Source organism: Saimiri boliviensis, chromosome 17 (assembly GCF_048565385.1).
Source record: "Saimiri boliviensis isolate mSaiBol1 chromosome 17, mSaiBol1.pri, whole genome shotgun sequence".
NCBI lineage: Eukaryota > Metazoa > Chordata > Mammalia > Primates > Cebidae > Saimiri > Saimiri boliviensis.
Window position 1 is genome coordinate 62,599,402 of NC_133465.1, and position 26,841 is coordinate 62,626,242.

A 26,841-nucleotide genomic window follows, 5' to 3' on the forward strand; every position below is an offset into this window, starting at 1 on the left:
AAGCTGCCTATTCCAGTAACTGCTGTCAATTTCCTCCCAGCTTCACAGGCTAAAATTCAGCCTTCTGTTCCTTATTAGGCACTTTTAGCAACAGGCAAGAGGCTGACATAGGATGAATAAATGGAAAGGACTCCTGAAGATCCCAGCTGCTCAAAACCAATGTGCCACCCTGTTGTGTCCCCAGAAGAAGCTTCTGCCAAAAAAAGCAAAATAACGTGAAAAGCGCCCAGGCTGGGTGGCTTCAGGCACATACTCCTAAATCTTTGACTAATAAAAGCCTGCAGGAATATCCTAATGAAGGCTGGTGCTACCCAAGCTACTCGTCTGTTCTGTTTCCCTAAAGCACATTAAAAACACATTTTCCAGTTTAATAGAATTACGAGCTGAAATGAATGTGTCAGAACGCTTATAAATATGATAGAACCTGCTACCCAAGCAAATGTTAAATTTTGCATAAGGAGACTGTATCCCCAACTCCTCAGTAGACACTTAATGAATATTTCAAACAAAGCACCCCGGCAGCCGCTCTAAGGCTCCAGACGAATTAAGTGGGCTTTTATTACCGCCAGGACTCATGTCCTCTTGCTTTCTCTCATTTTATCCATCTTCCTCCTTTGTACAAGACAAACACGGGCCTTCAGACGAACCAAACTCCTGAAGTCTGGTCATGGAGTGATCAGAGTATGGGGTTGGTCAATATGCGGCACTGAATATTGTCCTCCGCCAAAACCCACGTCCAGCTAGAATCTCAGAAGATGACCTTACCTAGAAATTGGGTCTTTGCAGATGTAGTTAGTTAAGAAGCAATCAAACAGGATCAAGTGAGCCCTAAATCCAATGACTGGTGTCTTTCTGAGACAAAGGATAGGGAGTTTTGTACACACACACACACGCACACACACACACGGAAGAAGGCCATGTGACAATGGGGGCAGAGATTGAAGTGATACAGCTACGAGCCAGGAAATGCTGGGAGCCAAAAGCAGTTAGAGAATTTCCGTAGAATTTTCAGAGAGAGTGTGGCCCTGGTGATACCCTGATTTCACACTTCTGGCCTGCAGAACTGGAAGGGAATACATTTCTGCTGTTTCATGCCACTCTTTGTATAGTACAAGATAACCATCCTACTAAATTCTCACACAGGGTTGTTGGCAAAATATTACAGAAAATATTAAAGATACATTAGGGAAAGTTATAGACTAGTCTCCAGCCTTTTGGAAGGCCAAAAGGTTTTACTGGGACAGACGGAAGGCAGCCAGCCAGCCTATTAGGGAGAGAGAGAGATGATCCAAGGCCTTAGCCCACACCCATTTGTCTGCACTCTGACTATGTACTCATTTAGACTCTGTGCTGGGTGGCCTCTCCAGGGAAGATCAAAGGGGAATCACCTGTTAATAGCATTTACTCTGGGTCCCAGAACCTAAAGTCTTTATCAGTCTTAAAACCATTCTCTTAACCATGTTAATGATCTACAAGTGTGTTATCTCAGAACCTCTGTTATGAATGAAAGTGTGGACAGAGGGTCTGGGTCGATTGATTGCATTTCGCCCTCTGAAAGCAGCCAGCAGCCATTCCCTAGCCCGCTCTATCACCGTATTGGTGTGAGAGAGTGCATTCATTCATTCATCGTTGAGTTAGGGTCTGCAGGTCAGACTTCTGCGGTGGTGGGACCCACGTCTCAGCATCCCTCCTCTGAAGGGACCACGGTGTTTCAGATTTTTCAGATTTTGGAATATTTGCATTATTTTACCAGCATTATTGACCACATAAGCTTCCCAAATCTGAAAATCTGAATTCTGAAATATTCCAATAAGCATTTCCTTTGAGTATCATGTTGGCACTCAAAAGGTTTTGGATTTGGGAGCATTTCAGATCTTGGATTTTTGGATTTGGGACGCTCAATCTGTACTTTGTTGTGACAGCAACAGGAAACTTACATGGTCAGGAGAGAACTTCTACACATTCAGATGTGTATTGCAATTGATTTCCCCAGAAGTTACGTGGCCAATCGTTTCAGGTGACAGTGGAAGTGGTCATCCCTTTAACTTCATGATAGCATAGATGTACACCTGCCAGCAGTCTTAAAACATCAGACTTAGAGCCATCTGACTTTCTTTTTTATTCATTTTTTTTGGGGGGGAGACGGAGTTTCACTCTTATTACCTAGGCTGGAGTGCAATGGTACAGTCTTGGGTCACTGCAACCTCCACCTCTTGGGTTCAAGGATTTTCTTGCCTCAGCCTCCCATGCAGCTGGGGTTATAGGCATGTGCCAACACGCCCAGCTAATTTTTCTATTTTTAGCAGAAATCGGCTTTCACCATGTTGCCCAGGCTAGTAGTCTCAAACTCTTGACCTAAGGTGATCCACCCACCTCGGCCTCCCAAACTGTTGGGATTACAGGCATGAGCCACCGCGCCCATTCCTGACTTTCTTTCTTGTAGCTCTCTTTGAGTAACTTTTCAACTTCATTCGACTCTCTTTTTATCCTACACACTCTGCAATCCCAGCCCATGCAGGGATGAGACTAACAGAAGGAGGAAGCCCTGCAGGGAGAGAATCTAAAAGATGGAAGCAAAGAGAACTCTCTTCTCCTGCCACCCGGAATTCCCCGAAACTGACTACAATCTTTTTGAGACAACTTCTCAAAAAATCGTTCAGTGCAGCTATGGCGTGAATCACGTCCCTTGCTTCAAATTTATATATTGAAGTCCTAATGCTCAGCACCTAAGAATGTAACTGTAAGGGAGATAGGATCGTTAAAGGGTTAATGAGGTTGAAATGAGCTCATTAGAGTGGGCCCTAATCCAATATGACTGGTGTCCTTATAAGGAAAGGAGATCGGGACACCGACCAGCACAGAGAAAAGACCATGCTTTGGGAGGCTGAGGTGGGTTGGATAGCGTGAGCCCAGGAGTTCAAGACCAGCCTGGGCAATATGGCAACACTCCATCTCTACAAAAAATACCAAAAGTAGCCAGGCGTAGTGGCACGCTCCTGTAGTTCCAGCTACTCAGGGGAATGAGGTGAGAGGACAGCTTGAGCACACGAGGTGGAGGCTGTCGTGAGCCATGATCGCACCACTGCACTCCAGCTGGGGCGACACAGCAAGACCCTATCTTGATAAAAAGACAGAACACGTGAAACCACAGGGAGAGGACCGCCATCTACTAGCCAAGGAGAAAGGCCTCTGAAGAAACCGAACAATCTTGCCAACTATTAAGTCTTGGATTTCCAGCCTCCAGAACTGTGAAAAAAATTAATTTTCTGTAGTTTAAGCCACCCGGTTTGTGGTATTTTACTCCAGCAGCCCCAGCAAACACATATAAGTGCCGAATTGCCTCTAGCCCCATGCCGTGTGAAAATTTGCTCTGAAATAATGGCCTGGCTTAGAAAATCAGGACTGTTGAGTTTTTTTTTAAAGGCAGAAGCAGAGAAAGTGCTGTTCGAGTGCTCCATATTAGGGCAAATAGAACACTCTTCAGAAGCAAGAGTCTATACAGTGTGACGACCCTGATAATGCTCCGGAGCTAGGACACGAACAGTGTCATGTTACCTGCACAGAGCCCCATCCAAGAAGGCACTTCTGGATTGGTTATTTTATTTAACATCCAGATGTGAAAAAGCTCCTGGCAATTATTATTATTGAGCCCTTTGTCCTGCTGCAAAATATTTTTGTGTGACACATTTTAACTGAGGGTTTGCTTCATTCTCACACTTTTGTATTTTTATTTTTTGAGACAGAGTCTCACTCTGTTGCCTAGGCTGGAGTGCAGTGGCACAATCTCGGCTCACTGGAGCCTCTGCCTCCTGGGTTCAAGTGAGTCTCCTGCTTCAACCTCCCATGTAGCTGGAATTACAGGCATGCACCACTAAGCCCAGCTAATTTTTTTTTTAAGTAGAGATGAGGTTTCACCATGTTGGCCAGGCTGGTCTCGAACTCCTGACCTCAGGTGATCCACCCGCCTCAGCCTCCCAAAGTGCTGGGATTATAGGCGCATTCTCACACTTTAAATGAAGAAACCCAGGTTATAGGTCCCAGCCCAGAAAGGAGGAAGCAGCCAGGGCCTGCCCATTTTTCAATTCCTAGGTAACTCCTCTCAATTGGGCCAGGACAAGATTTTAAAGTCTCCCCTAACCAAGCAGGTACAGAAAAAGAAAAAGAAAAAAAAAAAAAAAAAAAAAAAAAAAAAAAAAAAACCTAATGCCAAGAAATTATATGTACATGAACGACTATGAAAATATTCTTTCATTTTTAGAGATCTTACCAATAAAAAACTCAAAGTTAATAACATCTCAGAGACTGCCCTAAACACATTATTTTAGAAACCTAGTTAGAATTCAGAAACCTAGAATTTCTCCTAGGAGCTATATCTGACTCTTGATCAAATTTAAGATCACTAAATTTGACTGGAAATATCAGTGACAAAAGGAATATGTCCTTCAAGAAGACATGGCAAGTTAGAAGATACAGAAGAAGAAAGGTCACAGGAACCTTTCACTGGCATGGGAACCTTGAAGCTGTTTAAATAAGTCCTCTTTGCTTCTCTAGGCTTATGCTATTCCAAGTAGTTTTAGGGCCAAGGAAAGTTGGGAGTGGAATGTACGTGGCTGAGCTTATAGTGAGAACCAGTTGCTTCAGAGAAGAGATTGCATCCCACGTAGCCAGGCTGCCCTCCCTAAGCCCCACACATATGTCTAAAAATGCAATCCTGAAAAGGCCAGTGCGAAAACCCATCTATTGGGTTCATTGTTGAATGAGAGAAGCTGTTTGCAGTCAACAGACAAACACATAAGCAGCAGTAAAACATGAAGTCAATGGTCAATACTTCCCCTGTTCTTCAGTCAATCAAATCTTTTCCCAGAAGCCCTTAAGGAAAGATATTTAATAGCGCAAATGGGAGAAAGGGATGATTCCAAATACAAGACCAAAAGATGGCACTGTGCTACCTGGAGAAGCGAGAGTACCTTAAGGTGGAAGAAGGGAGCAAAGAACTCCCAGATTCCATCACCGTCCCCGACGGGACAAGCTCTGGGAGTGCCAATCTGGGGTTGGATGCTTGAGAAGCTTGAGTTAGAAAAGAAAATAATCTCCTGCAAGACCATTTCCACAGGAACCGTACCACGCAGCAAACCAGAAGCAGAACCAAGGAGGAGTTCAAGATTTTAGAGGAGAAAGCAAATACACTCAGCTAATGGCCAGTGACGGCAGTTCTATAATCTGTTACCCACTTGACATCAGCTTGGCATCAGTTTCAGTTTGCAAAACACGGCTTCGATAATTGCATCAGATCTGCAAGGCTGTGTACAGGTAGCACTCTTATTGCCAAGTGAATTTCCCTGTAAGAATAGGACATTAAGAGAAAAATCTGTTTCTAACCTGAGTGTCACGCGGCTTTTGCTTCCGTGACTTAGGTACCCATTCACTTCCCCCACTCCTCAACACTTTGGAAAGATTTACAGAAAACGCACAGATGGTGCCTCACAACTGAATAATCTCCTAAAGTAAATCCACCTCTTGCTCTACCAGAAAATAATGCCCTCTCCTGTTCTTTCCATAGATACACAAAATGATAGGCAATTTTCTACCCACTATGCTAATAGATCAGTGAAATTCACCAATAATAATAGTGATGACAAAGTTCATGAGTAAAGAGTATCTATAACTGCAACAGACCAATCTGGTTCAACTTTTATGTAACAAAGCTGTGAGTTGTCTTTCAGTTGCCATGGACCCTCAGGTCATGTAACCTGAGCATGCCCAGAAGAACCAAGTGTGCAACCACTGGGGGAAGCTAAGTGCTAGGACAGAGGAGAGGGACTGAATTAAGAAGCAGGCACCACATGGCCGGATCTAGGATCCAATCAGATTGAACTCTGGCATCACCCCATGGCAGGATCCAATCAGAAAATACCTCCTAACACCAACTCATTGCAAGATCCAGTTGGATCACACCTCATTACCTTATGCTTATAAAATCCAACCCAACCCCTAGCTCGGGCAGACAGATTTTAGCATTCCCTCCTGTCTCCCTGCCAGCTGACTCTACTCCCAGTAAAGCATTTCTTCTCTCAAAAGCCGGTGCCATGGTATTGGCCTCTGTGTGTGTCGGGCTGCAAGCCCATTGATGCTTGGTAACATTTCAACTTCCTCCCCGAGAACATACTGCATACTTAAATGGGGCAATTAACCATTTGTAAAAGAATCCACTGATTCACTTTTAACTACCTCTTCTTTAGCCTATAGAGGATGCTACGAAGAAAAGGAAAAAGCTCAACTTGACAGCTGAGTGGGGCAAGTGAGAGAGAAAAACCGAAGATCTTGAAGAACACCGGGGCTATGGAGCCGTCCGGGGTATGATGAAATATAACTTATAGTCCCTCGCCTTTCAAACAGACACAAATGTTGCATAAAATGTCAAGAGGCTCCTGAGCCCTCTGGCACCCATGCATGGAGCCCAGATGTAAAGAACTCCTGGCCTGATTTCTAGAATTTACCCAACAATATAACTGTCCACAGAGGTGTAGATACTAAAAAGCTCTGAGCCACATTCTTTGTAATAGCAAACCATCAGAATTAATCTCATGGGCATCCAGAGGGGGCTAATTAGGTAGCATCATGGCCAATAACAAGCATGGCATGAATCTAAGAGCGCCCCAGGAAACAATACCCAAGGGTATTGTTAAGTGCAAAAACACCCGGGACAGAACAATGGGTCAGATGTGATTATAGAAACATGAGATTTCTGAAAGGATGCAAAAGAAACTAGAAATGATGTATCTGAGATGGGGATTGGATCACGAGGGATTTGAAAGTAGAAGAAAACTTACTTCCAATCCACGTCATTATATTTTTAGTTAAAAGAAAGCTAACTGGAGATAATGGATGGACAGATGAGAGAATGAAAGAGAGACTGATAGACTTAAAGGAACTTCTTTTGGCCTAAGTCCCAAAATATCCCCAGCCTTGAGAATAGTTGAGGTCATAAGACACTACACACTAAGACAGAGACAGGAGGGTATCTCATAAATGCTTTTCCCTGCTCAGGCTGCCGTCGCTCGGCTGCTCCTCAGAGCAGCTGAACTCCTCTCCCATCGCGTGGCCTTTCTGGCTCTTCCTCTGGCCGAAGCAATTATGGGACATTACAACAGCAGCACCAATATTATTTTTTAAAGGCTAATGTTATTCACTAAATACTCATTAAACCAATCTCCTTGCTCCATTTACAGCAAGCTGAAGGGCAAATCCAGATGGTACAAATAATGCACATTCAGGCTCCACCTGCATGGAGCCAGTCATCAAATAGCCATTATCAGTTTTGGGGTCCTCGGCGGCCTGACACCCACAGGTGTGCTCAGGTGAGAAAAGCAGCGACCTTTCAAGAGACGGCTGGGAGACCATCTCCGTGCCTCCCCCAAGGGCTGCGTTTGCCTTTGTAGCTCAACAGCTAGCAACGGTAAGGGTTGCTTGGTAACCTGGTAACAGGCTGTGCCCAGTGTTCTTGAGCTGGGGGACAGGATTACATCTCCCTCCCACACACCCCACTCCCCCTCCACTTAACTCTGGGTTGGCCAAGGAGACCCAGCAGTCTCCAGAGGCTGTCCTGCATAGAGCCAACTCCCCTGACCTTGTCCTGGCTGTAGCTCCATTGGAACATGTCCAATAAAGAGTTTGCCAATTTGTACCTCTTTGGATTGATAAGCACTGAATTTACCATACCACCTCCCCCCGACCCCACCAGCCCCATGGCCCTGAAGATTAAAAAAAAAAAAACAGGATAGAAAATGTCTGACCAACTTTTTTATCCTAGAGAAGGCTCAGAATCAGGACTGTAAAGTCTTAAAGGGGGCACCCAGGAGCCCAGCATGGTTATGCTAGTGAAAATAGAAAAGGCCTGAGTCACAGGACTCAGCATGAAAAACGACGAGTTTTACTTGAATAAAACTGAGTGTCAGCAGACAGTCCTTGACCTCTGTTCCAGTAAAAAGAGAAGATCATACCTAAGTTGTTCTGATGAGTGTTAAGTGACAAGTGTGATTGGGGCAGGAGGAAGATTTGTCGTTCTAAAATTCTATGATTTAAGCTCACATTGGATGAATGTGAAGCTTCCATGCTTAAACGGGAGGTGTGGGAAGTGGTGCGGATTAACCCAAATGGAGAAGACATTTGAGTTCCCCATGAATAATTCATGCAGGACATAATCTGAACACAGAGACCAGAGCCCTGGCTGCAACATAGCTGTAACTTTTGTACATTTGCTCTCCCTAAGGGCTAGAGATCATCTTGGCCTAGAGACGGCAAAAAGATCCAATTAAAACGCCAGCATAGAAATAGGAAAGGACTGTTCTGAAATCACTCCTGAGAATACAGCGACCAGTCACCAATTTGTTTTTCCTTAGATCTCTCAGGAGAGATCTCCGCATAAGTGAGGAGGCGCCCATTCCTCACAGCATGGTGGCATGGGTTTTGTCCCCAGGGGCTTGCAGGATTGATGGGAAACTTCTTATATAAATCCAAAGGGGAAAAAATGCATCCAACCCTCCTCATGCTCACCGGCCCCTAAACTAGCCAAGAGCCCTTAGTAAACAATAAGGGCCATGAAGGAGAGGCGTCCGACCCGAGGTTGGAAAACAATGTATTCCATTCCATCTTCAACAGCTTCTCACAGGGCAACAGCCGACTCTGGTCTCTCCCCACCAACCTTCAGTAATTGCTATCAGATTCCTCTTGAGGGACGTGTTCCCTCTAACTCAGAGAAAAGCCATGACTTTGCTGTCAGTGTCTTTAGCTTGTCTGGCTCCAAACTCAATTAGTGGGAGTAACATTCACAGTTGGGTAGGCACGATGGCTCATGCCTATAATCCCAGCACTTTGGGAGGCTGAGGTGGATGGATCACCTGAGGTCAGGAGTTCAAGACCACCATGGCCAACATGGCGAAACCCCGTCTCTACTAAAAATACAAAAAATTAGCCAGGCGTGGTGGTGCATACCTGTAGTCCCAGCTACTCGGCAGGCTGAGGCAGGAGAATCCCTTGAACCCGAGAGGTGAGGTTGCAGTGAGCCAAGATTGCACCACGGCACTCCAGCCTGGGCGACAGAGCAAGACTCTAGCTCAAAGAAAAAAAAAATCCACAGTCTACCCAGGTAAATAAAAAAGATGTAAATTACAACAATACAAATGAAAAGGAGTATTCAGGGTTCATCAGAGAGGGAGACACTGAGGGACAAATGCTGATACTCTCTAACCCAAAGCAGCCCTATCACCATCAGAGTGACCCTCTGTCCACCCTGTTAATTATTAACCATCATTAATTAGTGATAACTAACGCTAATTATCATTAGCATTCCGCAGTTAAAAAGATGACGAAAAAGTACCGTTACCTCCTGTAGACCAAGCATGTGGTTTGACCAACAAATGAGAAGTGAAGGTGCTGGCCAGATGCCAGTTTAGCTCCTTGCAAAAGGAGGGTGAGTGATTGGAGGGACAGGATAGAGTGCCTGGCATTTCTCTCATTATTCATCCTACCAGCAGCCCCCACGTCCATCTTGCCTAACTCAGCTCAGTGTCTGCAGCAAAGAGCTTGCCTGAAAGAAGCCCAGCTCTACCTATCCGGATGGAAAGTTCACTCTCAGTGAAGAGCAGCGCGGGACCCTCAGGATCAGACTTCTTCTTCACCAACGTAGAGCCGAGGTTCAGTGCCAGGGCCGTCTGGGGGTCTTCTGCCGCACCCTGAAACAAGAAGCGGTGACATCACTGTAGCACCACGACTATGTTAATTCCCCAGATGCTTCTGGCTCACGGGTGCCAAGGCGACTTGCCAATCTCTACCAAGACCGCCACAGCTGAGCCAGTCCCCAGGCCAACCCAGATGCCAGGCCAAGCTGGGTCTCCAGGAAGATGCTAAACTTTCTAGGTATGGGTTACATCACAAAAAAGAAAACAACCACACAATCTAAAAAGTCAGTGCTGATCCTAAAAATGGGGAAAATATATACAGGAAAGACTGGGGCCCAAACACCAAAACCCCACTGCAAGCCTCATTGCTGCCAGGCAAATGAGCAATGAAGTTGGTTCCTGATCTATCAAAACAACTCCATATGGCAGGTTCACATGAATGGCAGTCTCGGTACAGGAGCCAAGGTCAACTTATGTAGGAATTCAGCATCTTCATGTGTCTTATGAGAGCCAAAGAGGAGATCCAAACAAAAGCATCTCCAAGGAAGGAAGCAGTGAAAGTTGCAGAGAATGCACACATATTTAGAGTTAACTCCAGATGACCTTAAAACAATGTCGCTCTTCCACCTTCTCCTAACTAGCTAAGCATGGATCAGTTTGACTGTTTCGCATTAACCAGGCAAACATCGTGCATTTAATCCTCACATTTATTTGACAAGTATTTATTAACCGCCAACTTTGTGGATGTTTAGTGAACAAGGCAAAGTCCCAGTTCTTCTGAAGCTTGTGTTCTGCTTAGGAGTAAATAAATGAATCCATAATGGCGCGGTAAGCGTCTCTTCCAAAGGCATCAACGCTGCTGACCACTTACGAATGCACAGGATCTCAACAGGAACGACGAGGCTGAGAGAGACTCAACCAACTACACAAGCACCTCCACCTTCATCCAAATACCTCAAAGCTAAGGGAAGGGAGGCAGAATCATCTCGATAGGCAAAAAATTGTAAGATATTTCTTGAAAACTAGGTGTCTCTCTCTGTTCAGGCTGCCATAAAACAAAATATCACAAACTGGGCAGGTTTTTTTTTGTTTGTTTGTTTTTTTAAGATGGAGTTCCACTCTGTCACCCAGGCTGGAGTGCAGTGGTGCGATCTCGGCTCACAGTAACCTCCACCCACCCCGGGGTCCAAGCAATTCTCCTGCCTCAGCCTCCCAAGTAGCTGAGATTACAGGCACCCACCACATCGCCCAGCTAATTTTTGTGTTTTCAGTGAAGATGGGGTTTCACCATGTTGGCCAAGCGGGTCTCGAACTCCTGACCTCAACTGATCCACCCGCCTCAGCCTCCCAAAAATGTGGGGATTATTGGTGTGAGCCACCACACCTGGCCAGCTTTTAAACAACAGAAATGTATCTCAGTTTCTGGAAGCAGGAAATTCCAAGATCAAGGCACCAGCAGAGTCAGTGACTGGTGAAAGCCTGCTTCTTGGTTCACGACGGCACAGGCTAACTATGGAAGGAGCAATGGGTCCCTTTCACACGCCTTTTATTACGGCATTAATCCCACTCATGAGAGTTCTACCCTCATAATCCAATGATCACCTCATAATCCAAAGGTCTCACCTCTTAATAGAACCACCATGGAGGTTAGGATTTCAACACATGAATTAGGAGGGGACGCAAACGTTTTCAGGCCACAGCAGCAAGCAAAAATAGGTCCAAACAAACCTAAGTTTTCATTTAAAATATGTGTCTCTAATACGGGAGAGGAGAAGGCTTGTAATCTAATCATAGTGATGCATCCATGTATTTAAAAAAATACTAAAACAATTTTCTTGGATAAGTTCCTTTCACGAATGAATCTCACAAAAGGGATACCAGGCTGCTGTGACACACAAACACAGACACACACACACAGACACACACACACACACACACACACCTTCTTGTTTCTTCACTGTCATGATGATCAGAGTTAAGAGAGAGAACCTAATGATTCAGATCTTTTATTTCATTATCTACGTCCAACCAAATGTTAAAAACGAACACATAAGCTCTTCCTCTCGTATGTTCTCATTTGTCCAGACATCGCTACAGTCATCATTTATCTTCAATGTCCTCTATTAATGTCCTTTAATAAGGGTGCCAATGCCCCATTTAACTTTGTTTAAACAAAACCAAAAGCAGCCTCCTGCCCGTTTGAGCGACCCTTGTACCAGTTTGCAGGTCCCTTCGGGTATCCACCTCTTCTGTCACATAGAGGCAGCTGCCTTGCAGTATCACCGTCAAGGTAGACCTGCAGATGGACAGAATCCCAGGAACAGAGCGGCTCTGCGAAGGCCGGGCTCTGCCTCTGCAGAAACTACCCTCAGTAACCCAGCTGACACCTGGTGTCTGTGATACGCCACTGGGCCATGGAGTCACAGCTCTTTGTTTATATGCTTTAATTATTTCAAATTCTAAACCTCCTGCTGACATCCGAGGAATCACTGCAGCAATAAAAGATACGTTTTCACTATGAAAGTATGTCAGCTGATTTTCCTTCCTTTGTCTTCTTTCTTTTTATAATGTCATTGATGCGTAACTGGGGGAAGAAATAGAAGGAGAACCATTTCATTACAGCAGAAATGCCGTGGCATTAATACAGCTGTAACTGTGAATTTGACTGAAGCCCATCTGGTAAGGTGCAGCTTGCAGAAACCCTGGTTTTCATTTAGAATATTTGTTTTCAATTATGTGATTTTGCCCCCCTCCCCTTGCACAGGACATTTAGCACTGGGCATTTTGGAATGTCATAAGTGGGGAGCTGAGGTTGCTGCTGGTATCCCTGGTGGGCAGAGGCCACAGATGTTATGAAACACCCAACAATGATTACAACAGCCCCCGGCAACAGAGAACGAGGCAGGACCAAGCACAGCGGATCATGTCTGTAATCCCAGCACTTCCAGAGGCCAAGGCAGGAGGATTGCTTGAGTCCAAGAGTTCAAGACCAGCCTGGGCAACATAGTGAAGTCCCATCTCTAAAAACTGAAGAAAAACAAATCAGTCAGGTGTGGTGGCACATGCCTGTAGTCCCAGCTACTTGGGAGGCTGCGGCGGGAGGATCACTTAAGCCCAGGAAGTTGAAGCTGCAATGAGCCAAAATCACACCACTGCACTCCAGCCTGGGTGACAGGGAGTGTGATCCTGTCACCAAAAAAAAAAAAACGAGCCGGCAAATGTCAATAGTGCTGAGCTTGAGATACCTGCTTTGGAAAGAATCAGGATGATCAGGACCCCACAGCTTCCTGAATTATTGATAATGCTGGGAACTCACATACCCTACTTTTAGTGTAAAGAGAATGCTGCTACTTTCTCTAGGAAGACTTCCTGCCCACCTCATGTACCCTCTACATTTCTATTAGGTGAGAGCGGCTCCGGGTACTGGCAATTCAGAAAAGCCAAGTCTCCTGTCCTCATGAATCCTACATTCTCCTTCGAGAGACAGATGATCATAAACCCACCATAATCAACTAAAAAATAAGAGTGCCAGGTAGTGATAATGCCAAAAAAAAAAAAAAAAGTAAGTCTTATCTGTAACTCACAGCCATCCTAAAACATTGGGCCTGGCCCAACCCAGAACCGAGCCCATATAATACAGGCTGGGTTCTAGTTTGTTCCCAGCATTTTACATGCACTAGTCCATTATTAACTGTAAAGACGGGGTGTTCCTTTAGAAAAGATGCCAAGAGAGGTCTTTCTAGGAAGATGGTGCTGCTGCTTCCCTTATTTTCAGGTCTTTGCTCAAACAACTCCGTCGTCCCTTCCGTCTCTTTTCACCTTTCTAACAATCTATATTCTGTGGGTTGAATTTAGTTGTTTCAGTGTTTTAGGTGCAGGGAGAGGGGGACTAAGAACATCCCACCCTAACTTCACGTAGAAGCTGCCCTTTTAAAAGCTGGACAGAGATCCGGTATCTCCACCTGTACCCCCTCCCACCTGTGTCCCCTCCTTCCCGCACGTGTTCCATCCAACATTCAGCCTTCAGAACAACCAAGGTCAGCTGTGCAACATGGGAGCTGCAGAAAGTCTCTCTGGAGTGGCACCAAGGACAGCACCTTCGCTATCTCCACACCTGACAAGACCTCCACCCGCCTCTGATCCCAGGCACTGGTCCCCCCAGGGCTCTTTTTAGACACCTTTCTGGCATTCTCAACATTCCCCCTACTCTCAGTGATTGCTAGGGAAGAGGAATAATACATCCCTCTGAATTTCAAGAAAACAGGCCAGAGGGAGATGCCAGTCCTGCTTTGGGAGCGTTATCACAGTGTCCCTGGCGGTGGGGAAAAGTCAGCAGCCCCTGCTGTGCCAAAGTGGCTCTGAACCTGCTGGGCTGACACAGTCCCCCCGTCGTGGAGCCACATCAGCTCACAGGACCTGGGGACTGCAGGGGCGGGGCACTGGAGTTCTTTACCAGGACGCCTGAAATAAATATGGCCTTGGCCCATGGCGTTGGAACCAAGGCCCTCAGGGAGGAATCCCTTCTCTTCATCACCCCGTTCTTTACTTGACACTGTTCTGTACATTTCTGGTTGGTTTTGTTTGGTGTGGCTTTCATCTCTGCAATGCTTCTCGATGCACATTACCTCACTCAATCCTTGCAGCCTCGGAAGGTCGGCAAACCGCGAGTGTGATCCCTTCTAGGGCAAACACGTGACAAATGCAAGCTGTTCTTGATGTGCCACAGTGGCCCTGACAGTCTGCTTTGCTGCCCAGCGGAGGGTCAATGAGTCACTCCTCCCCGTCTCCACAACACAGTGCTTCAGGTAGGCCTCCGGGGCTTTGAAGAGTTCAAGTGTGCTGTGTCACCCTGCAGCTCCCAAATGTCAAGGTGTCAGGTCCAAGGGCCTTTCTCCAGCAGCCAGGTCACCCCCTCTTCTCCATTGTTCCTCTCCTGATCCCCTCTCCCTGTCCTTCTTCCTGTATCCCCACCCACTCCAAATCCAGCTCGGTACAGAAAGCAGGGCGTGAGCCAACGGAGGCAGGAGGTGCCACCTACCCAGAGCCATGGAACTTGGGACCCCTGTCCTCTTATGATGGAATTATCATCATAATGATTCTGCTTCTTGGTGTGGGGCCAATCCCTGGCCCAGAATAAACAGAGTAACTTCCATCCAATTTGGAAAGGGCATGCAGAGAGGCAGGAGCCGGAGAAGAAGGACCGCACTTTCCAGGAAAAAAAAAAAAGAAAGTAGAGAGAAAAGGAAAGAAAGATGATAAAATAATGTGAAGGAGGAGAAGGGGACAGGAGGCAGGAAGGCCCGGCAATATGCCTTTCATTAAACCAAAAAGGCTTCACAAAACAAGGCATGCATCTCCTTCGAGAAAGAAAATCCTGGGGCTGTGCGGCGTGTCCTGCTGTCCCAGGCAGGAGGGAGGCAACTGCTGGTGGCGGATGTCTCCAGAGACCCCCAAAAGAAACAAATCACCCGAGAAACAGGCCAGAGCATCACCGAAGGGACACAGCTATCTGCATATGAAGTCTACATGGGCGAACTCAGGGCCCCCCCCGCAGAGCACGTTGGGTGTCACAGCAGTGAAGGCCCTGCAGCAGCTGGGTGCACCTGCTCCACGTCCCAGCAGCAATCTTCCATACGTCTTAAGGCCTGTCACCTCCTCTCTGGCTCTTCCTCACTGGGGTGAGTCATTGCTACTCACAACTGTGTCCAAGGACGCCAAAGCAGAGCAACCTGGGATGCTTGCCCGCGACTGGGAGGCTGACCTGACCTCCGCCAAACCCGTACACACCTTCTATCACGTGGATTCAGGACGGGCGAGCTCTGCTAATTTTTGTCTGAGATTTCATTCAACCAGGGCTTTAATAACCCTGCACTTCGCTGGCCCCATGGAGGGCAGTTTCTTCACTTTTTTATATTTTTTGTTCTTTATTTGCTATTTGTATTTTTGAGAGACAGAGTTTCATTCTGTTGCCTGGGCTGGAGTGCAGTGATGTGGTGGTCTATGCTCACCGCAACCTCTGCCTCCCTAATTAAAGTGATTCTCCTGTCTGAGCCTCCCAAGTAGCTGGGATTACAGGCACCCACCACCATGCCCAGCTAATTTTAGGAGAGACAGGGTTTCATCAAGTTGGCCAGGCTGGTCTCAAACTCCCGACCTCAAGTGATCTGACCGGGGCAGTCTCTTTAATTGAAGCTTGTCAACAAATCAGAACTCCCTGAGGAAGAGCCAAGGGCAAGGTAAAGGGATTATTAATTGGTGCCCCCTGCCAGCCACAGCTACATAGAAGCCAAGTGTTACATGCCAGTGGAGAAGGGCACAGGGAGCTCAAGAGGCGCCACCCCAGGGACTCACAACGTGCAGCTGCCAGGGAAGGAGCTGGCGGGTGGCCTGCCTGGAGCCCAGCATAGGCACTGCCTCCTCCCTCCGCTCCAGCTTCTACCTCCTGCCATCCTCACTTAACCCCAGACACACTAGGCGATGTTCAATAATTGATGATGTTTTTATTACTGAGAAGTTGCCATAATAATGACACTCGTAACACAATCTTTTAAATTATTCCACATAATGGAAAAAAAATTAAATGTCGCCCCTGATCAACAGTCAGAATATGGATGACGCTTACATAACAGATGACCTTCTCTCCCAGGGATCCCGGCAGCTGGCTGCTGCTTAGGGCCAGGCTGGCTCTGGGTGACAAGCGGCCAGCTACGAAGCAAACAGGGACACAGAGTAGCCCAGAGATTGAGGCAGGGGGGGCAGTCCTACTCAGGTATCAGGCAGGTCACCGCTGTCTTCTTTGCCATGGTTAACCTATACATTCATGGATCATGGGTCATAGTCAGAATCCCTAAAGGCGAGCAGGATGACAGCTTAAGTACTAGGTCCCTTCTGGGTTTTGTTTTGTTTGGTTTGGTTTGGTTTTTTTGAGACGGAGTCTCGTTCAGTGGCCCAGGCTGGAGTGCGGTGGCACGATCTCAGCTCACTCCAACCTCCGCCTCCCAGGTTAGAGCAATTCTCCCTCAGCCTCCTAAACAGCTGGGCTTGCAGGGTACACATCACCATATCCAGATAATTTTTGTATTTTTAATAGACACGGGGTTTCACCATGTTGGTCAGGCTGGTCTCGAACTCCTGACCTTGTGATTCATACACCTCGGGCTCCCAAAGTGCTGGGATTACAAGCTTGAGCCACCACGTCTGGCCCCTTCCTGGTTCTTTAACACAATTCTTGCCTTGTCCAAAGCATTAGAATTGTACCTCTAACTCAGCTTCAGTTCGTTCCTCTTATAGCAATAATGCTACATCCACTCAGTGGACAGCAAGGCAGGTTTTAAAGCTTGAGTTATTCTATACTTGAGGTTTTTAAAATCTTGGCTGAGGAAGCCTGAACTCCCTCCTCCAGGAAGCCTTCCTGGATGTACTCAACCTAGTATGGATCAAATGCATTCCCTTCCATCCTCCCCTGTTCCCCTGGCATCCTGAATATGCTTTAACTATTCAGTTCTTTCTCTCTCTCTCTCTCTCTCTCTCTCTCTTTCTCTCTCTTTCTCTCACTGTGTGTGTGTGTGTGTGTGAGTGTGTGTGTGTGTGTGTGTTTTGAGACAGTCTTGTTCTATCACCCAGGCTGGAGTGCAGTGGTGCAATCTAGGCTCACTGCAACCTCTCTCTCACAGGTTCAAGCAATTCTCCTGCCTCAGCCTCTCGGGTAGCTGGGACTACAAGCACGCAACACCATGCCTAGCTAATTTTTGTTTTTTAGTAGAGATAAAGTTTTACCACATTGTCCAGGCTGGTCTCACACTCCTGACCTCAAGTGATCTGTCCTCCTCAGCCTTCCAGAGTGCTGGGATTACGGGCATGAGCCACTGTGCCCAGCTGACTTTTCAGTTTTCTTAAGCATCTCAAAGCCACGAGGCTCAAAATGGGAGCTGTGTCTCGTGGTCTACTGCCAGGGCCCAGCGCATGGTCTGTCTTCAATAATTTACCTGAATGACCTAAATGACAGATGCTCCAAAATAAGAGGAAATTGTTGCATAACACAGATCGACAGATCTAGGGAAACCGCAAGTGGTGAGGCCCTGAGAAAAGAGGGAAATTGTGCAGAGCGGGGAAGAAACGGCTTTAAAAAGATATGTCTAGCTAATGCCGAAAAGCTTCACTTCCCATCAAGCCCTGCCTTCCACCCTCTTGATGATTAAGATCATCAGTATCAGCCCTGAGACCACATGAGGACGGGTAGACACCTATCCTGTGACTCTCCACTGAAAGGTTCCATCTCCATACCCTTTCCTGGCAGAAATACTCAGAGTGGGATGGCCTTTCTCACTCCCCCCTTTTTTTTTTTTTTTTTTTTTTTGAGACGGAGTTTCACTCTTGTTACCCAGGCTGGAGTGCCATGGCGCGATCTCGGCTCACCGCAACCTCCGCCTCCTGGGTTCAGGCAATTCTCCTGCCTCAGCCTCCTGAGTAGCTGGGATTATAGGCACGCACCACCATGCCCAGCTAATTTTTTGTATTTTTAGTAGAGACGGGGTTTCACCATGTTGACCAGGATGGTCTTGATCTCTTGACCTCGTGATCCACCCACCTCAGCCTCCCAAAGTGCTGGGATTACAGGCTTGAGCCACCGCGCCCGGCTTTCTCACTCCCTTTTAAGGTAAGACCTTTCCACCCTGAAGTCCACGATCCCTCCACCACCACGTCTTCCAGCTTCCTCCCCATCTCCTTCACAACCTTACAGGAAGCTTTCAATGGTGGAACTTCATTACAAACTTCTAGCTATATTTAAGCTACATAAGTACCCTATTACTCAAACTATCTTGTGAGAGACAAAAACCTGCTCCTAGTCCTGATGCCAAAGTCCTATTCATAATCAAGCCTATTTAAGCATATAAAACAGATTTTAAAGCATCTGCAAAGATACAGCTCTATGAGAATCTGCAGATCGCCGTCCAGTAGCCATTCCAGGTAAGCAGCTCTGAGCCTGTATTCCAAAAAGCTAGGTCTCCTGCTAGCACGGCTGACAGAGACACAGGGGCTGACAGAGACACAGGGCTTGGCAGCATTTTCCAAACCATTTTGCTTTTTTCCTTTTGGCTCAAAAATATCCGTTTCCTTAAAACAGTAACAGAAATCCAAAGGAACACAAGGAACTGCAGCATAATGAAGTATTCCTTTTCTAATCCTCCATGATGATCCAACACTCCTAATCCAATCCTAGACTCCGTCCTAGACTTTATTAAAATGCATCCATATAATCCACTCTGAGCTTTTTCTGGCTTCTCAACAGACGGAGAACCTCCAGCTGGTGTTTCTCAAGAAAGTTTTTCTGATCTATGTCATCCTTTTGGAGGATATTAGCTGCCTTCAAAAATCCATCAAAAGCCACTATGTCTCTTTTCGTAAAAATGTGTATCACACAACTAATGCTAGGTAGCAAAACACCCCCAAAACGTAGTGATTTAAAAAAAAAAAAAAAACAGCCAGTTATTACTGTTCTGTGGTCAACTGGGCATGGCTGCCCACCCGCCTGCGCTCACTGGTGCATTTGAGGTCAGCTGGGGGCTCATCCAGGGGCTGGATGGTCTAGGATGGCACATGTACCTGACAGCCAGCCGGTTGTTGACCAGGAGTTGACTGAAAAACACTGATTCTTCTTGGTGGGGTCTGTCGTCTTCCAGCAGACTCGCTGAAGCTCACTTGAATGCTAAGCTCAGCATCCAATGTCAAGTGCTTTTCAGGTCTCCACAGCACATTTGGAACCATCACATGACCAAAGCAAGTCATGGGCGTCCATACTGAAGGGGTGGGTGAATCAATAGTACTTTTTGCTGGGAGGACCTGCAATGTCACACTGTCAAGGCATGGATGCTGATGGGGGAATCTGTAGCCACGTGGCCATTTATCTCAGTACATACACGCAGACATACAAAATGATGTATGTAATATGAGGAACCCCATGAGTTCCCTGCACTACTGTGGATCCAGACTATAAACAGCTGCTTTAGATTCAACCCATAAACTCCATCTCATTCACCTAAAATAGGGCTTCTCCAATGGGGACCCAAGGATACATTCTTAGAGGTCTGAAAGTTTTAGACCATTTTTTTTTTTTTTTTTTAAATTTCAGCCAGGCACAATGGCTCGTACCTGTAATCCCAGCACTTTTGGGAGGCCGAGGTGGACAAATCACCTCAGGTCAGAAGTTCGAGACCAGTCTGGCCAACATGAGGAAACCCCATCTCTACTAAAAATATAAATATTAGCCGGGCGTGGTTGTGCACACCTGTAGTCCCAGCTACTCGGGAGGCTGAGGCAGGAGAATCGCTTGAAGTTGGGAGGTGGAGGGTACCATGAGCCGCAATGGCGCCAGTGCACTCCAGCCTGGGAAACAAAGCAAGACCCTGTCTCAAAAAAAAAAAAAGAAAAAAAAATTAAAATTAAAAATGAGTACCTATATTAATCAAATAGAAAAGCCACGGGCCTACAGCTTCAAACAATGGGATTCTCTTTCTCCTTGCCTCTCTCCCTTATCAACTCCTGCTGGAAAGAAAGAAATTTCTGCCTTCAAATTATGTACCAATACTGAGCCCCACCTTCAACACGGGGGATGAAATCTTAATGTGGGATTTGGAGGGGACACACATCCAAACTGTATCTGATGAAAACTCACTAAAGGAAATTCGGGAAATTGGGATCATCATGGTGGGCGGGAGGCAGGACCCGGCTGCAGCTCTGACTCGGATGGACAGAGCAGCATGCCAAGGCTCGCGGCATGAACATTAGCTCCAGAATGACTGTGAGAACAAACCAGGAATCCCAAGAGGACCCACAGACCCTCTGAAGGAAGCAGACTGCTCCTGCAGGACCGAGGAGATATCCCAAATACTGTGAACGGCCAAACTGCGGAAGAGGAAAAGGGAGATCCTCTGATCCCAAGCACACTCCCTCCCCTGCTCCCCGCCACTGGGGAAACTGAAGGTCTAGTCTGCAGGAGAAGAGGGATTACAACTGACACCACTGAATACGAAAGATCATTCAAGACTACTATGAACACCTTACATACATAAACTAGAAAACCCAAAAGAGATGGATAAATTCCTAATCATTGGCTTAGGCAAGGATTTCAAGACCAAGAACCCAAAAGCAAATGCAATAAAAACAAAGATAAATAGCTGGGACTTAAAGAGCTTTTGCACAGCAAAAGGAAGAGTCAGCAGAATAAGGAGACAACCCACAGCGTGGGGGAAAATCTTCACAATCTACCCATCTGACAAAGGACTCATATCCAGAACCTACAATGAACTCAAACAAATCAGTAAGAAAAAAGCAAACAATCCCATCAAAAAGTGGGCTAAGGACAAGCCTGGCCAACACGATGAAACCCCATCTCTAATAAAAATACAAAAATTAGCCAGGCATGGTGATGTGTGCCTGTAGTCCCAGCTATTCGAAAGACTAAGGCACAAGAATCAGTTGAACCCAGAAGTGGAGGTTGCAGTGAGGTGAGATGAGATGCACCATTGTACTCCAGCCTGGGTGACAGAGCAAGACTCCGTCTCAAAAAAAAAAGATATACAAATGACCAATAAACACATGAAAACATGTTCAACATCACCAGTGATCAGGGAAATGCAAATCAAAACCACAACGCGATTACCACCTTAATCCTGCAAGAATGACCATAATAAAAAAATCAAGAAACAGTAGATGTTGGCGTAAATGTAGTGATCAGAGAACACTTCCACACTGCTGCTGAAAATGTAAACTAGTGTAACCACTATAGGAAACAGTGTGGAGATTCCGTAAAGAATTAAAACTACCACTGGATCCAGCTATCCCACTACTGGGTATCTACTCAGAGGAAACAAAGTCATAACATGGAAAAGATACTTACACACGCATGTTTATAGCAACACAATCTGCAACTGCAAAATCATGGAATCAACCCAAATGCCCGTCAGTCATTGAGTGGACATAGAAACTGTGCTGTATACATACACACGACCGAATACTACTTGGCCATAAGAAGACATGAACTAACAGCATTTGCAGTGACCTAGATTGGACTGGAGACTATTATTCTCAGTGAAGTAACTCAGGAATGGAAAACCAAACATCGTATGTCCTCACTGATATGTGGGAGCTAAGCTACGAGGACACAAAGGCATAAGAATGACACAGTGGACTTCAGGGACTTGGGGGGAAGGGTGGCAGGGGAACGAGGGATAAAAGACTACAAACAGGGTACAGTGTATACTGCTCAGGTAATAGGTGCACCAAAGTCTCACAAATCACCACTAAAGTAATTACTCATGTAACCAAATGCTACCTGTGCCCTCAATAACCTATGGGAATTTCTTTTTAAATATGTGCTAATATTGAGAATCTAACAATGCTTCTTCTATGCTCAAAAATAACAAAACCTGTTTGAGTCACCACTCTCTGCGCCTATGGTCAAAGCAGGAGCCAAGACTCCATGCATACCTCTGCCCGTGGACAAAACCTCCTTAATGGCTCATTCTGTCCTAAACCACAATTTCCCAGAGTTCTCTGCTTCATGAGCTGCTCCAAGGGAAAAGATACTGCAGACAATTATGTGTGGTGAAGTCTGTTTCATAAGCAGATGAAGATTCCGAGAAACCCCGCAGTAAAGAACAGGATTTCGTTGAATCCTGTATCTCCCATACTTACTTGGCCACATATAAAGCCTATTCATATTCAGCAGACGAATTTTTATGGAACACTGTTCACTGTGATTCTATTCTGTATCCAATGAGCAAACCACTCAGCAAAATGTTTCTCCTTACACAGGAACATAATCATATCTATCCCGGGGAAAAGGCACTGGAACCCTTGGCCTCAAAATGTCTATCACTTTCACAAGTAAATGCCTGTGTTTATCATCCTTTAAAAAGTGATTCAGTAGCATTTATCACAGATAGATAGATGGAGAAATAGACAAAAATGATTCAGTAGCATTTATCATGGAGGGATGGATGGATGGATGGATGGATGGATGGATGGATGGTCTCATGTATTTATGTATGTATGTATGTATGTATAGATAGATAGATAGATAGATAGATAGATAGACAGATACCCTCTTTTAGTCATACCAGCTAGAGATTATAAAAACCAAGAAGGTGACTATTCTATAAAACTCAGCCCTTGGGCTGGATGTATTGATTCATAGATAGACAGATAGATAGATAGATAGATAGATAGATAGATAGATAGATAAAGACAGATAGATAGATAGATACCATCTTGTAGTCATACCAGCTAGACATTATAAAAACCAAGAAGGTGATTATTCTATAAAACTCAGCCTTTGGACTGGATGTATTGATTCACACCTATAATCCCACCACTCCAGCAGGCTGAGGCAGGAGAATCCCTTGACCCCAGAAGTCTGAGACAAATCTGAACAACATGGTGAGACCCCATCTCTATAAAAAAAAATGCAGGTACAGTGGCATACCTCTGTGGTCCCAGCTTCTAGGGAGGTAGGAGGATCGCTTGAGCCCAACAATTTAAGGCTGCAGTGGGCCACGATCGCACCGCCATACTCCTGCCAAGCAACACCGTGAAACCCTGTCTCAAAAACCAAACCAAAACAAGAACAGCCCTTTCTTTTCCTTTACCACAATTTATAAAAATAAAAATAAGTACTCCAGCCCTTCTATTACCGATGCTGGAAAAGAGACCTTTATCACAGCAAGACTGAGGAAAAAAGGTTAAAGTATGGCTTATCAACATTTTTCATAGCTTTGACAACCACAGAACGATTTTTTTCCCGACTCCAGGAACAAGAGGAAGAGAGAAAGCATGCACAAAAGAGCCAGGAGGAAAGAACGGGCCGGAGACAGTCACAAGCCACCAAACAGAGTGGACTGATCGCTCAGGAGGCCTGGTCTCATCAGCTTCCAGTGAGGAATCCCAGTATTAGGACAATGGATAAGGCTGGAAAGAAACATGCTTCGCATAGACCCCGAAGTGATAGGAAACAGCCCTGTCCTGCACAAACCTTCCGGTCTGAATACACTAAGATCCTAACATGTCTTCTCATATGATTGCATTTGCTCCTCAATATCTTCTAGTGATGGAAAGAGACATGTAACATCCAGGGGCTGGGCCACGTCCCTGGCCCCCAAAGTTTGTATGTCCTAACTCCCAGAACCTCAGAATGTAGCCATATTTGGAGCCAGTGTCTTCAAAGAGGTAACTAAATTAAAATGAAGTCATTGCCGGCCCTTATGCAGTATGACCAGCATCTTTATAAGGAGGAGAAATAAGGAGGCTGAGGCAGGAGACTTGATTGAGCCTGGGAGGTGGAGGCTGCAGTGAGCTGTGATTGAGCTCCTACACTCCAGCCTGGGCAACAGAAAAGAGACTCTGTCTCAAAAAAAAAAAAAAAAAAAAGTGCAGGACATGGGGATGGATTTGAACGCAGAGACACAGATAGAGGAAAGACGGTGAAGACACAAGAAGACGGCTGTCTACAAGCCAGAGAGACCTGGCCCAGACCCTTCCCTCTGAAACCTCTAAAGGAGCCCATCCTGCCGGCACCTTGATTTCAGACTTCCTGCCTCCAGAACGGTGAGACAACAAATCTCTGCTGTTTAAGCCACCCAGTCTCTGCTACTTTGTTAGGGCAGCCCCAGCAAACTAAAAACAGTTGCCATTTTACATGGGTAGAAACTAAGTCATAGAAGCTAATAAGTGACTTAACTTCACACCATCAATCAGAGGTACATGCAGGACTTGAACCCAGAACGTGTGATTTCAAATCCCACCACTTCTGTGGCCCCATGCTGCTCCCAGTGGTCAACCAGCAATGCACGGCGACAATGGAGGCTTCAAGAAGTGACACCCTAATTAGGGACACAAGGTGTGTGCGTGGGCAGGTGCACACACACCAGGTGCTCAGCTGTGAACCGCTGCATTCAGGGGAGAGAGGCTGCTTTCACATTTCAGGGCAATCCGTCTCCTCTGGGTGTGGCCTGTCGCTGTGGTCCCAGCACAATCCCAGAGAATGGAACCACGAATCTCAACCTCTTTTCGTCCTATACATGACTGCCCGTGAACACCTCATGACACTGGTGCAGAGAGGTGGAAACTAAAGGGAGATTCTGTGGGACAGTGTCCCAACCTGAAAACCCAACTCCAGGCTATAAGAGAAAAACTGGTGAATGTTAGTACTGTCGTTAAAGATGGCCTCCAGTGAACAATCTGCCAGAGAGAGTTTGGTCCGCAGAAGGGACAGGGATGTCCTCTGGAGGCATTAAACCACCAGCCACCCATCAAGGAAATCAGCATTGGGGACTCAAAGACAAGCATGAGCTACAGGAGACCAGGAGAGAAAGATCAGCCTTCAACAAAGTCAAGCGGGCTTCACTGGTCATCTCCTAAACCATTTCAAGCAAAGCATGACATCACTGGCCTAAAGGAGGGGAAGGCCTGGCCAGGTGCAGTGGTTCACACCTACCATCCAAGTACTTTGGGAGGCTGAGGCAGGAGGACTGCATGAGCCCAGGAGTTTGAGATCCCCTGGGCAACAGAGCAAGACCCTGTCCCTACAAAAATGAAAATAAGGGCCCGGCAGGTGCCAAATAAATAAATAAATAAGGGCCGGGTGCGGTGGCTCACGCCTATAATCCCAGCATTTTGGGAGGCCAAGGAGGGTGAACTGCTTGAGCCCATGAGTTGTGACCAGCCTGAGCAACATGGCAAAAGTCTGTCTCAACAAAAAATACAAACATTAGCTGGGTATGATGCTGTGCACCTGTGGTCCCAGCTACTCAGGAGACTGTGTTGGGAGGATCACTTGAGCCCAGGAGGTGAAGGCTGTGGTGAGCTGAGATTGCCCCCACTGCACTCCAGACTGGTGACAGAGCAAGACTCTGTCTCTAAATAAAAATAAATAAATAAATAAATAAATACGATTAGCCAGGCACAGTGGCATGTACCTGTAGTCCCTGCTGAGCCCAGGTGGCCACTTGAGCCCAGGAGCTGTGATTGTGTCACTGCATGCCAGTGGGCAACAGAGTGAGACGCTGTCTCTAAAAATAATTAAATAGGTAAATACATACATAAAAATATTTTAAAAGGATGGGGAGGCCAGGCACGGTGGCTCATATCTGTAACCCCAGCACTTTGGGAGTCTGAGGTGGGCGGGTCACAAGTTTGGGAGTTCAAGACCAGCCGGGCCAACCTAGTGAAATCCCATCTCTACTAAAAATACAAAAAAATTAGCTGGGCATGGTGGCAGGCGCCTGTAATCCCAGCTACTTGGAAGGCTGAGGCAAGAGAATTGCTTGAACCTGAGAGGCAGGGGGTTGCGATGAGCCAAGATCGCGCCATTGCACTCCAGCCCCAGTGACAGTGTGAGACTATGTCCCAAGAAAAAAGGATGGGGAGCTGGGAGCAGGGCGTTGGTGGAGCGCGGGTATGTGAGTATATGAGGCCGGCAGGGTGCTAGAGCCCCCACCTCACCCTCAACCCCTCAGCCTTGGGCCACTACTCACAGCCCCAAAACCTTCTCAGCAGCATCCAGTCCTCCATGGGGCCTTGAGCGCCAGGGTCTGAAACCTCAAACTGCTTCTGAAAATCGCTTTTCTGTCTCCTGATAATTGCTACCTCCAAAGCTGAAACAGCTTCCTAAAAGGAACTGCGGGCCAGGGTATGCTGTCCAATCCAAGCCCACTGGAAAAAGTGGAATCAGGTGCAATCATCTGTGATGCCAAGGGGGCGGGGACAGCAGGGGAGGGGCATGAGGTTTTGGTGAGATTGGAAGTCCCTGCGCATTTTTATGCTAAGGAAATAGTGTGCAAATGGCACTGGAATCACTTCAAAAGAAAAGCTGTGGCTTTGAAGAACGTGATTGATTTTTCTTTAACAGGTCTTTATACATGGCATCACTCAGCGTGGAGCAGAATTAATTATTAAACTTATCTGGGCTTGATGAGGAACTGACAGCTGAGAAGGTACTGAAGCAGCTTGCTTCTAAGGAAAATGTTTCTCTGCTTCCTGCTGTGGGTATGTGAAGACTGGCATCTTCCTTTCTCTCTTTTCTAAACCTAAATGCCAAAGCAGGTAACCAAATTGAGACATACAACATGCCTGGATAAGACTGCCATTGCCACATGGTGAATCACCACAA

At 46.3% G+C, this 26,841-nt stretch overlaps 1 protein-coding gene across 3 annotated transcripts in view; it reads right to left on the reverse strand.

Annotated features, from left to right (window-relative positions):
• The window catches only part of SLC39A11 (solute carrier family 39 member 11), a 541,921-nt gene that overhangs the window by 296,853 nt on the left and 218,227 nt on the right, over positions 1–26,841 (reverse strand). For 2 of the 3 annotated variants that reach the window (XM_074388916.1, XM_003931783.2), the window contains exon 5: positions 9,587–9,731. In XM_074388916.1, coding sequence (XP_074245017.1) covers positions 9,587–9,731 — 145 coding nt within the window. The remainder of the gene's footprint in view (positions 1–9,586; positions 9,732–26,841) is intronic. The other variant, XM_003931782.2, reaches the window with a different exon arrangement.